Source organism: Ammodytes marinus, assembly GCF_949987685.1.
Source record: "Ammodytes marinus genome assembly, chromosome: 5".
Taxonomy (NCBI): domain Eukaryota; kingdom Metazoa; phylum Chordata; class Actinopteri; order Uranoscopiformes; family Ammodytidae; genus Ammodytes; species Ammodytes marinus.
In genome coordinates, this window is record NC_137234.1 from 34071890 (window position 1) to 34084273 (window position 12384).

General features: G+C 40.5%; 1 protein-coding gene across 1 annotated transcript in view; it reads left to right on the forward strand.

The window, feature by feature from the left end:
- The window catches only part of agbl1 (AGBL carboxypeptidase 1), a gene marked incomplete at both ends in the record, with an annotated part of 253412 nt that overhangs the window by 43819 nt on the left and 197209 nt on the right, over positions 1 to 12384 (forward strand). Inside the window, 3 exons of the mRNA XM_080027750.1 lie at positions 918 to 1064; positions 1551 to 1682; positions 4613 to 4706. Of these exons, the coding sequence (XP_079883876.1) occupies positions 918 to 1064; positions 1551 to 1682; positions 4613 to 4706 (373 nt within the window). The remainder of the gene's footprint in view (positions 1 to 917; positions 1065 to 1550; positions 1683 to 4612; positions 4707 to 12384) is intronic.

A 12384-nucleotide genomic window follows, 5' to 3' on the forward strand; every position in this document is an offset into this window, starting at 1 on the left:
CCTTGACCGGTTTTCACCAGTCTTACAAAAGGGGAAAAAACCATAGATAGTAAATAATAGGAAAAAACTCAGCTGTTGATCGCTCGTTAACTCCCTCGCGACACACGGAGCCGGTGAGCGAGCGGGCAAGCTCTCTCACTCTCCTCCCGCTGTCTTTCTCACTCTAATCTGACTTATTTCGCTGAAATTCTCGTAATTCTTGCACTTCTCTCTGTCATCTCTCGCATGATAGCTCACTGTCTCTTTGTCTGTGAGCCAGCCTGAGCCGGGAATGCACAGATTCGATTGGCTGCCTGAGTAGCAGGAGGCGGGATGGCTTAACTCGAAAGCATTTCCTGATTCGCTAAACCAGTACCGTAAAGTCTAGAAAAGCTGCGCCGGTCAAAATAGAAGCGCCCCGTCAAAATTTTAAATACTTAAATAATTGATTGACTACAGGTCCGGGTCCGTATAGGACGGCGTCTGGGTCCGGACCCGGACCGCGGTCCGCCTGTTAGTGACCCCCGCACTAGATGTCTTTGCAATTGCTTTGTTTTGGTTTAAAGCTATGGTGCGTAACTTCGGCTCATCTACATGAGGTAGATGGCGCATGGATTTTATACCTTCTGCTGTAAGTCCAGGTTTTGTCTCAGCAGTAGAACTGAAACAGTTCTTGCGCTCTTGGGATTTTTCTGAGCTCCTGCACGACCAGTTTGGGGCAACCAGTTAGTAAACGCTGCCATACTGAGAAATACAGAGAAAGTTTTGTGGAGCTGACAGGCTAAATCAACGTTGTGTCAACTTATTTGGCGATGGCTTGCATGTAACACACATTCATTTATATGAAAAAGTTATGCACTATAGCCTTAACTTCTTCTATCAGGGGAAGCACCAGTATCCAGTCAACCTCTTTCAACCCTCTCTCTCTCTCTGTTCAGGTACAGATCGTCGTATCCAGTATATGATCAGTAAAGGAGGCAGCGAGGCCTTGCTGACTGCACTGGTCAACACAGGCCGCTGCTTCAATCCCAACTACACCATCCTTCTGCCATTGCTGCACCTGCTGGCTAAAGTTGGGCACAGAGGTAAGATGGCTGAAAAGTTAAAATATAAATATATCACAAATGTGTATTAGCAAACATTTTAGCTTACCCACTGGGAAGGATGGAGAAGACGCCCAGGGGGGATGGATCTGTCTTCAGGTAGCTACTGTATGTTCTATGAGGGACCATGGTTGATTTGATTAAAACGTGCCATCGACTTTGAGACGGTTCAAAGTTCAATGTTCTACTAACTTGAAGCATGTGTTCAAGTCGAACAAGATATAGCAATATTATTCTCTATATTGTTTGTACCTGTGTGTCATTTGCGTATTATACCTTAAGAATGAGGACATTTTTGGAAAGTGAAGACATTTTTGCCGGTCCTCGCATACATGGTCAGCTGACTGTTTATCACCTTAATGTTACTCTTTTTACACACTCATGTGTTTTTTTCTCCTGCAGAGCGCCGTCAAGCTAGGAATATATGTGTATTTACATGAATATATGTGTATTCCTGTTTTACCTCAGACCGCCGTATAGGGAGGAAGGCAGAGGAGGCTGGAGCTGTGCTGCTGACTCTGAATCTGCTCAAACACAACCTCCAATATGCCAGAAGGGCTGCAGCCTGCCTATGGGTCATCCAGGTCTTTTCTTCATCAGGTATCAGCACACTTATGTTCTATTTGTAACATTGTGACATTGTCCACAAACAAAGACAAGATAGACAAGATTTTAAAATGGACTTACAGTTTTTGCCGATTGCTTACACACATGTTGCAGACTTTGGCCCACTGTGTCGAAACTTAACACACAGGCCGAATGAGACAAAGCACATGGAGATAAACTTCTAACTTATACGGCAAAATGAAACTCTTGAAACAAAACCTAACAATCCCATTTCAAAACTGGTTTTAGCATCAAAACAATACACACACGCACCTTTGAATTACTCTTCCCTAGCAGCAACAACACACAGATGTGCTTTATGCAAAACACAGCTGTATTCAGTACTTTGGATGGTTTTTGATTTTAGAAGTCTCATACTGATTTTTTTTTGTGAAAGATTGATTCACTACAGCTCATCTAGACATATGAAAATAAAAATAAAAAAGCTTCTGGAAAAAAAAGTGTATTTTGCGATGTCATGGTTTTGGCAAACAAAAAAAACAATAGGTAGGATGCAGTTCAAGAAGCAATTCAGTGTATCACTACTATACTGTAAACTCTGAAACAATTACGAGAAAATGAAAAAAAACAGTGTCTAAATGACCTAATTATGGAGCTATTGTGTAGTTGGGCTGGACTTTCTGCCCAGGCTCCTATATTGTTAGGCCATGATCTATAACATGGTCCACTATAGTGACCCTGTCTCCGTCTGTTGTCTCCTTTGTCATCGTCCTCCTGCCTCTCTCTCTTGTCCTCTTCCCCTGACTCTTACTGTCTCACAAAGGAGCTGAGCTCACCTGAAGTCTATTTGTAATGCTAAGGCTCACACGGATTGGTATTGTATTAGCTATATTTTTTATTTTTCATGTGTGTGAGTCTGTGTGCTTTTCCAATTTTAGTTGTGTTTTGTATTTTAGATAGATGTGTTTTTCCAATGATTGCAGGAGATTTCATTTTCGAACAATGCGTCTTATGTAAAAAACAGTGTGTAGTGTTTTGCAAGAAGTGTGTTGGAGAATTTCAAACACAGTGCAAAGCACTTATTGTGTTTATAGGGTTGGTGCTTGTGTTTAGGGCATGGTCACCAAAGTTAGAGGTAGTGATGCTTTGGGCATAGCAACCACTATTAGTGTTTACAGTTTTTCACAATTGCTTAAACACATTTCCTGATAGACTACCTCACTTTTTCAAAACCCTAAATACAAATCTCAAAACTCAAACACAAAATGCAAAATCCTTCACTTCTCTTGCAAAAGCACACTCTACCCTCAAAACAATGTTAACTCTTCACTAAACGGTGTTTTCTTTTCAAATGACAAACACACACATCATATGACTAGACATTTCTAGCACTCATTGAACACTGGTGTGTAGAATGGAAAACACTGTAGTATAAATGCAAACCAATATGAATGCTTTATCAGTAGAATTATGCCTTTGCATGTTCATACACTTTCACTAGTAACAACAAATACTTTACGGTTTTTGCCAAATGCTAACACACATGTTGCAGAATGCGGAATTTTGCCATTTCAAACAAACACAATGAATAGGTAGGACTGCAGTTCAAGCAATTCAGTGTGTCAGGATGAACTAAGAAACAATTACAGTAAAATTAGGGAACAATGGTAAAAAAAACAGCGTTGAAAGGAATTGGGTGGTTGGATTATGAATCCTTTCATGGATACCGCCTCCTGTTTGTGTCTGGACACATCGCCTCATCAACATCACACTCAATCCTTTGAGAAGCAACAGGGAAATGATCACCTGATATCCAGTCTAAATCTCCTAAATATGGAGCGACTCAGGCTGGGCTGCACTCTCTGTCCAGGCTCCCTCATTGATAGGCCATGATCTATAACATAGTCCACTATAGTGTCCCTGTTGTATGTGTCTCCGTCTGTTGCCTTATTTGTCCTCATACTCCTGTCACTCTCTCCTCCTCTTCCCCTGACTCTTACTGTTTCAGAAAGGAGCTGAGCTCACCTGGGGTCTATTTGTAGTGCTAAGGTTTAGACTGATTGGTATTCAAATATTTTTTTTTTCAAGAAGTGTGTTGGAGAATTTCAAACACAGTGCAAAGCATGTATCGTGTTTGTAGGGTTGGTGCTTTGGTTTAGGGCATAGTTACAAAAGTTAGAGGTTGTGGTCATAGCAGTCACTTTTAGTGTTTACAGTATTCGGCAAAAACTGTATTGTACCAAAATGTGCAGTCTACTGTAAATCACAGCAAACAGGAGCTAATCTCTGACCCTTCTATAGCTAACTATTGAGTTTAGAAATTTGATTGGCAGTGTGTTCTGTGTGAATACCATGAGAGAGAATTCAGGAAGAGTGTGCAAGATATAGAGAATTGTGTGTACTGTTGTGAAAAATGTGTGTTTTCGAATGAGAATATGAGTCTAAGGCAGGAAATGTGTTTGGAGTTCAGCAGAATTGGTCAAGCAGATGGTAAATTAGTTTCAGATTGTGCACATTGTGTCTGATGTTCCAAAAAATGTGTTTAAACAATTGTGAAAAACTGTAAGCATTAGGTAAAAACTGTAATGGAGCACTATTAGAGAGTAAAGTTCCTGCACAGATGAACACTCATCACGCCTTTGTTTTCAATCTGAAAGGCCTGAACTGGCAAATGGAGGAAAGTTATTGATACAATGAACAGTACACTAATGCAGTGTATTGCCAGGCGATGTAAAGCTCTGGATATAATTTAATAATATATAATATTCTAAAACAGGCAAACAGTTCAAACAAGCTAAAATAGGCATGGAAAAGAGAGGAAGAGAGAAGGAGCCCTTAAATTAATTCGGAACTAGGGCTTTAGTAGTCAATGAAAGAGCACTTGTTTTACATTTTTTGCTGATCAACTCTGCACTTAACTTTGTGTTAAAATGTTTCAGTTTTGTCACTTTTTCTACTTACAGTTTCTACAGCAAAACTAATAGGAGAAAACCATGGACTGGATGTCATCTACCGCCTCATCCCTCCGTTTACCACCAAAAACCTTCACACCATCAAGTATGTACACCCAGGCTTTCTGCATTACACACATTCCATCCCTAGCCTGGCTCGCCCGCTCAATTGTCATTTCCCTTCAGTAGTCAGTCTGGGCCTGCAGTATATTCGTGGGTTTTCGTGCGCCAAATTTTTGGTGGTCCAATCAGCGAACAGAGGGAGTGGCTGAGAAAAATGACTTTGAGGTTGTGCACCAGTTTCAGTTGTAGTCAGAAGCCAGCGTGTTATGCGATTGGTTGGCAGATCCAGATTGGCACTGGGCAGATCCAATAGTTTTAAACTTCAACAGACACCTGCCTTCAAGTGAGTTAACCCTTGTCAATTGAGCGATTCCAGACCTTCTGTACAAATGAAATGAAGTACGATGGTCTGGTAGGACCAGGCTATTCCATCCCCATATATCTCGGTGAAATGTTTCAAAGACAGGGTAGAAAAACTATCAGTGGTCTCAATCAGTCCCCTAAATAACACAGTACATTATAAAATTATCACCCAGTCAACACGTGCAGTCTCCTAGCCTTAGGGTCAGCTTATGTGCAGATGAATGACAGTTGGCAAGGGTTATGGCCCCTGACTGACCCACAACATGAAATACAATCCTTTTTATAAGGACAAGAAACCAGACCACAAATAAGGTTCGCTGAGGTTCAATGATGGGTTAATTTATATTTTTTGTTTTTTTGTGTGAATATAAATAGCATTGGGCTAGGCAAGGCCCATTTAACAATAACATGTAATTCTAAGTATATGCCTCTGGACTTCCTTCAACCTTCTTGTTTTTCTTTTAAAAAGGTTGTTGCAGGCAGTTTGTGGTAGAGTTAGATTACCTATACATACACTATACATGCATCTACTTGACAGGTTGGCACCGAACTTCACAACACAAAACTTTACTTTGAGAAATGCATTATTTCCACATTTAAGATGAGACACAGCAGTCGAATAGGGTTACATTTTAATTTATAGATATCATCATGAGACTTTGCTAGTTAATGACTAACATTAAAACTATTGTATTTGTATTAACATTTTTATCGATTTGTCAATATCTAACTATATATGCGTACATTTGCATTTATTTACAAAACAAAAATCTAGATGTCGAATAAACCCAGAGTAAAAATCTTTGTCCATCCAAGGTTTTTGCTTAACAGATTTGGGATACAGCCTATTTCTCATTTTATAAATCAGAGAATACTATGTACCGGTCTTAAAAATGCATTCTCTGCATGTATTTAGGTGGAAATGTCTCAAAAATCAGACAATTAACAACATACTTCTGAACGAATCCTTCTGTAATAACCTTCAGAATAGTGCGAAGAATGATTATGGAAAGTTTAGATGACGTAAGCGCTTTAGAAGTTGAGATTTTTGGTTCAGCGTATATAAAAAAACGTATGTTAAGATAATGGCCGTTAGAGATGGTTATGGGAGAAATTCACAGACGCAAATATCTAAATGTACAGTACATTTTGGGCCTTTGATGAATCTAAGATTCTTATCATTTAATTGATGCAAACCATTTCAAGATCACAACAGCAAGTACAATTAATGCGTCTTTCACACCACTATTTTATTGAGCCTCAGAGTAATCCACCAAACAATACTGTATATACTTACAGACAGCTGTTGTAAGATTTGAAATTAGCTGCTATTTGCATAATATAACAAACAATTTAGTTACCGGAGACACAAGTCCTTCTTAACCAAGGTAGGCGTGACTTTGAATGTCCAAGTTTAGGAGTGAGCATAGTAGAGCTTTTACTATCCTGGGTTGACCCAGGGTAGACCTTGTGCAGGATCTACAAAGTTATTCAGTTACTCCTGAATCGTCTAGTCTGGTCTTTGGATGTGATATCAGCAGTTCCAGAAGAGAAATTCACAAACACTTCTAGGAGCTACATACTGCTTGACCTGAAAGCTGTGTTCTGCTCCCTGCATTTTCTACAGCATCATTCCCATGAAAAAAACGTACATCGTAGTGTTCAAGTTTACAGGGAAATATGGTCTCAACACATCATCATCGACTGAACTGTGTCGATGTCCCACTCATGAGTACGATATCAACCTTCTTATCTACTGTAGGATCCTATGTCCACTTGCCCATCCGTCTTTGTCGAACTGATGGCATTTGGCTCAAATAGCCAGCGTTCTCCAGTATACCCATTGGAGCATGCCAAGAGTCCCAGGAGCATTGCCCTCTCAGCATGGCTCAATGCCAGACATACCAGCCCCTGATCAGCCACTAGTGAACGTGAAACTCCCCGGTGGCGTGAGGGAATCGGATGCTCTGACATCACAAATTTATAGCCTTCAGGGTGGGATTTCTGTAACATGTTTATGCAGAAGCCATCTGTTTATTTCATTCATCTTTATCCAGGTCCACATGAATATCAAATATTTACAAGGAAAAGTATTCCAACACACTTAGAAGACTCAAAGATTTAAATGCTACTTTGGATAATTTGATAGAATTGGCAGCTGTGAATTCCTGTGATGTAATGAGAGCATCGAGGCAGGATATGTTATTTCCCTGAAGGTTGAGAGGCAGTTAGACATGTCCGTCACACTGATTTATCCAATAATAGGAGTAATATGACAAACGATAGATATGCCGGTTGGCTGCTTTACACACTTTTAAAAGCAATACAACTCCATCAATCTATTTTTGAACTGTCAGCAACTGTTCATCCCTCATTCCTGCCTGGTAGATGGCTAGGTACCTCGGCACTACTTACTCTCCTCTCTAGAATGTTGGGATTGTTGTGAGTTTCGACGTCGACTGCAAAGGAGATATTTCAATTTGACTGACATTCCTGACAGGTTTGGATTAATGAGTAGTTTGCAATGCAATATGTTTATGCCCACTGTACTGACTCCTAATACTCCCCCAATGATGAATAATATAGGGGAGAATGGGGTGAGATGTGCCACTTTTTACTCAAAGTTATTTTTAAGTGAGGCCTTGACAGTTATGACTCCAACTCAAATATATACATATATTTCAGGATGTTGTGCATCCCTGGCAATAAAAGCTTTGGATCTGGAATAAACTGTTCAAGAAATATAGCTTTCTGAAAAAAAGTTGTCTTGTGGCACAACTTGCCCCCGGTGTGTATATATATATATATATATATATATTAGTGGTGGGCCGTTTAACGTGCTGCGTTAACGCCAGACTCTTATCGGCGATAAAAAAAATATCGCCGTTAAACTCTTATTCCACCTCCTGTTCGGCTCAGGGGAGATGGTTCCCTCCAGGGCCGATGGCTGTTCGCCGTCGGGGTGAACCCCCTTCCGTGTGTTCTCTGGTCGGGTAATAATAGCCGGGGGCCGTTGTTGACACTTGAGGAGCCTTTATTGCAGGAGCGAAGCTTCTCTCACACACCCGCCGCTCTCTCTCTCCATCACTTGATCACGACACAATCGGGTATTGGAACGCAGGGTGGGTGTGTGTGGCCACCGGTCGCCACGTGACTATAAGTTTCCAAGTTTTAAACACTTCTATCTCTTCAACGTCAACGTCACCGTACCTGAATCCTAAATATCCCCATAGCAGACGCTATATTTCATCGGGGGGAAAACTTTGTTTTGCGCCACAGTTCAGCTTAGACTCGGCCGTAATGCTGCTGCACACACACACACAGACACAGACACAGGCACACACACACGCTGCATGTCAGAGACGAGGGGCGCTACCAAAAAGACGAGAGGAGCGGTTGGAGCAGTTGGAGCGTTTAGAGACACATGCGCGCACATTTATTTACATAAAATCGCAATCGCAGTCATTTGTGCAGTTATGTAAAATGTTTCACTAAGGAAAATTACAGAAAAAGTAACGCACAGTAACTTTGATGAGTAACTTTAATCTGATAACTGGTTTGGAGATAGTAACGCGTTAGATTACTCGTTACTGAAAAAAGAGGTCCGATGCCGGTAACGCGTTACTAAGTAACATCTTGTTGAACATTATTTATTTTCATCACCAATTATCATAGTAGAACAGCTTCCTCAAGCAGTTTGTGATGCATGTTGGAAACAGGAGATGAGCCCCTGGTCTGATGCGCCACCTGGCTTGAGAAACACGTTCTCAAAGACTTACTTTGAGTCATTATTTAGGGAGCACACACATATTATGAATGAATTCAAATGAGCCATTTTAATCTAGATTAATCTAGATTAATTCCAAAATTCAATGAGATTAATCTAGATTAAAAAAATGTATCTATGCCCACCTCTAATATATATATACAGTCATATGAAAAAGTTTGGGAACCCCTCTCAGCCGGCATTATAATTGACTCTGCTTTCACAAAAAAAAGATAAAAGTGGTATGTCTTTAATTTACCAGGAACAGCTAAGTACTGGGATGTTTTCCAAACAAAGATTTTTTGAAAAGCAGTATTTGGTTGTATGAAATAAAATAAAATGTGAAAAACTGGCTGTGCAAAAATATGGGTACCCTTGTGGTTTTGTTGATTTTAATGCCTGTAACAGCATGTAAAACTGATGACTTTAAACGCAAAGTTGGTTGGATTATGTTGTTAAGCCTTGAACCTCATATAATTGTCTGTTTAATCATGGGAAAATGTATTTTAGGTGCATAAATGCAAGTTGCACTTCTCTTTGACTCTCTGCTGAAGTGAAACAGAATGGGATCATCAAAACAGCTCCCAAAAGATCTGAAAAACAAAGATTGTTCATTGTCATGGTTTAGGGGAAGGCTACAAGAAGCTTTCCCAAAGGTTTCAATTGTCAATTTCGACTGTAGGGAACGTTGTCAGGAAATGGAAGGACACAGGCATAGTGGCAGTTAAACCCAGGCATGGCAGACCAAGAAAAAAACAGGAGCGGCATAGGTGAAGGATTGTGAGAATGGTTGCACACAACCCACAGATCACCTCCAAAGACCTACAAGAACATCTGGCTGCAGATTGTGTATCTGTACATCGTTCAACAATTCAGCGCAATTTGCACCAAAACACCTGCTTTTTATAAAGACCAAATAACTTAATTTTTGTCTCATCAGTCCAAAGCATTTTCTTCCAATATGAAGCTGGCTTGTCTAAATGATCTTTAGCATACTCCATGCAACTGTATCTGTGGCGTGGGCGCAGAAAGGGCTTCCTTCTCATCACCCGGCCATACAGATGTTTTTGTGCAAATTGCACTGAATTGTAGAACCATGTACAGATACACAATCTGCAGCCAGATGTTCTTGCAGGTCTTTGGAGGTGATCTGTGGGTTGTGTGCAACCATTCTCACAATCCGCCGCATATGCCGCTCTTGTACTTTTCTTGGTCTGCTAGACCTGGGTTTAACTGCAACTGTGCCTGTGTCCTTCCATTCCCTGACAACGTTCCTTACAGTAGAAATTGACAATTGAAACCTTTGGGAAAGCTTCTTGTAGCCTTCCCCTAAACCATGGCAATGAATAATCTTTGTTTTTAAGATCTTTTGGGAGCTGTTTTGATGATCCCATTCTGTCTCACTTCAGCAGAGAGTCAAAGAGAAGTGCAACTTGCATTTAGGCACCTAAAATACATTTTCTCATGATTAAACAGACAATTATATGAGGTTCAAGGCTTAACAACATAATCCAACCAACTTTGCGTTTAAAGTCATCAGTTTTACATGCTGTTACAGGCATTAAAATCAACAAAACCACAAGGGTACCCATATTTTTGCACAGCCAGTTTTTCACATTTTATTTTATTTCATACAACCAAATACTGCTTTTCAAAAAATCTTTGTTTGGAAAACATCCCAGTACTTAGCTGTTCCTGGTAAATTAAAGACATACCACTTTTATATTTTTTTTGTGAAAGCAGAGTCAATTATAATGCCGGCTGAGAGGGGTTCCCAAACTTTTTCATATGACTGTATATATATATATATATATATATTAGGGATGCACCGAATATTCGGCCACCGAAAAAGTTCGGCCGAAAATGGCAAAATAAGTCATTTTCGGTTTCGGCCCGAAACAGTTAAAAAGCCGAACAACATTACCGAAAATTGGCGAACTAAATGACACTAAGGAAATATGTTTTTAAAAGAGCTGCGCGCTTGTAAACCAGGAAATGGCAGTAAAGAGAGACGTAACCGTGTATGCGAGTCCACGTCTCTTTGTGAGCGCGCAGAAGGAGCAGTTTGGAGCGTGCATGAAAATGTCAGAGTCCAGTGTGGGAGCAACTGGATGAAACACGGCGCAGACAGTGCAATGCTTTATGCAGCATATAGTTAAAACGCTCGTCCAAGACTGATGTTTAATCACCTTAGAAACACAAAAGCCTTGCGCGAGCGAAGCAGCGATTCACCCGGTGCAACTCTGTGACAGTGTGACAGTTGGTAACGGTGTCATTCACAGTGACACCTCGCCGGTGAGGGCCGCCGCGCAAAAAAAACTTTAGTTTGACAGCTAAAATGATAACCGGAGATATCCTGTCCGTTAGCGCTGTTGGGGGAAAAGGCTACTACGGTCTGATTGCATTTCTCGAGCCCGAATACACAGCCATGTCGGCAAACTGACAGCGCGACTACATGTCCAGTGAGCCGCCTCCCCCCGTTAGTTTCAGTCTACAGACGAAAAAGTTACAATCACCTCCTAAGCATGGACATCGTTTAAAGCCTCTCATTGTTATGATCAGGGCTTTGATGCAAATTCTGAAGTTTGGACATTACGGTGGTGCAGTGTGGCAGTTTTTTTTAGAGCAACTCAACCTGCACTGCACTGCAAAAAATTAAGAAAGGCAATAAGTCGATCTTTTTGTAGATTCATCCTCATAAGTCAAGATAAAAATCAGTGAGTGGTTCACAAATTAATTCCTAGTAAAATATTAATTTTACTCTTAGATTTGAAGGTTTTACTGTTTATTTATTTATTTAGGGTTGCTTTTTAGTTGTAGGCTATGTTTGAGGAGAACATTTGGGAGTTCATGTATGCAATGTTGAAATAATCGACTAAATAATAAACAAAACTGCAAAAGCCTCTTTCGGTATTCAGTTTCGGCCTTTCGGCCAACTGTTTAATTTTATTCGGTTTCGGCCAAGAATTTTCATTTCGGTGCATCCCTAATATATATATATATATATATATATATCATAAACTGTAATGCAAGGCAAATCCATAAGAAAATTACTTATTTAAGGTTTATTTAAAGTAAATAAAGTAAATATTTTACAAAGATTTAAGGTACATTTTCTTAAACAAGGCCTAGCGCCTAGCGACTGTGGCTCAGGTGGTTAAGCTGGTTGGCCAATGATCCTAGGGTTGGCGGTTCGATCCCAGCCCGGCCACTTGTGTCATGGTCGTTGTGTCCCTGGGCAAGACACTTCACCCACCTTGCCTCGTGTGAATATGTATGACTGCTGTATGTTTGAGGTGGTGGTCGGAGGGGCCGATGGCGCTGAATGGCAGCCTCGCTTCTGTCAGTCTGCCCCAGGGCAGCTGTGGCTACTATGGTAGTTTACCACCACCGGTATGACTGTGTGTGAACGAATTGTCTGGAACCCTGTAAAGCGCTTTTTGAGTCATGAAAGGCGCTATATAAATCCAAGAAATTATTATTATTATTATTATTAGGTGGTTTTACCTGAAAAGCTCACAATGACAACGTCACCATCATCATCTTTCTGGCCATCTGAACTCTTGTCAGTGGTGTCGTTAAGTGGAATGGA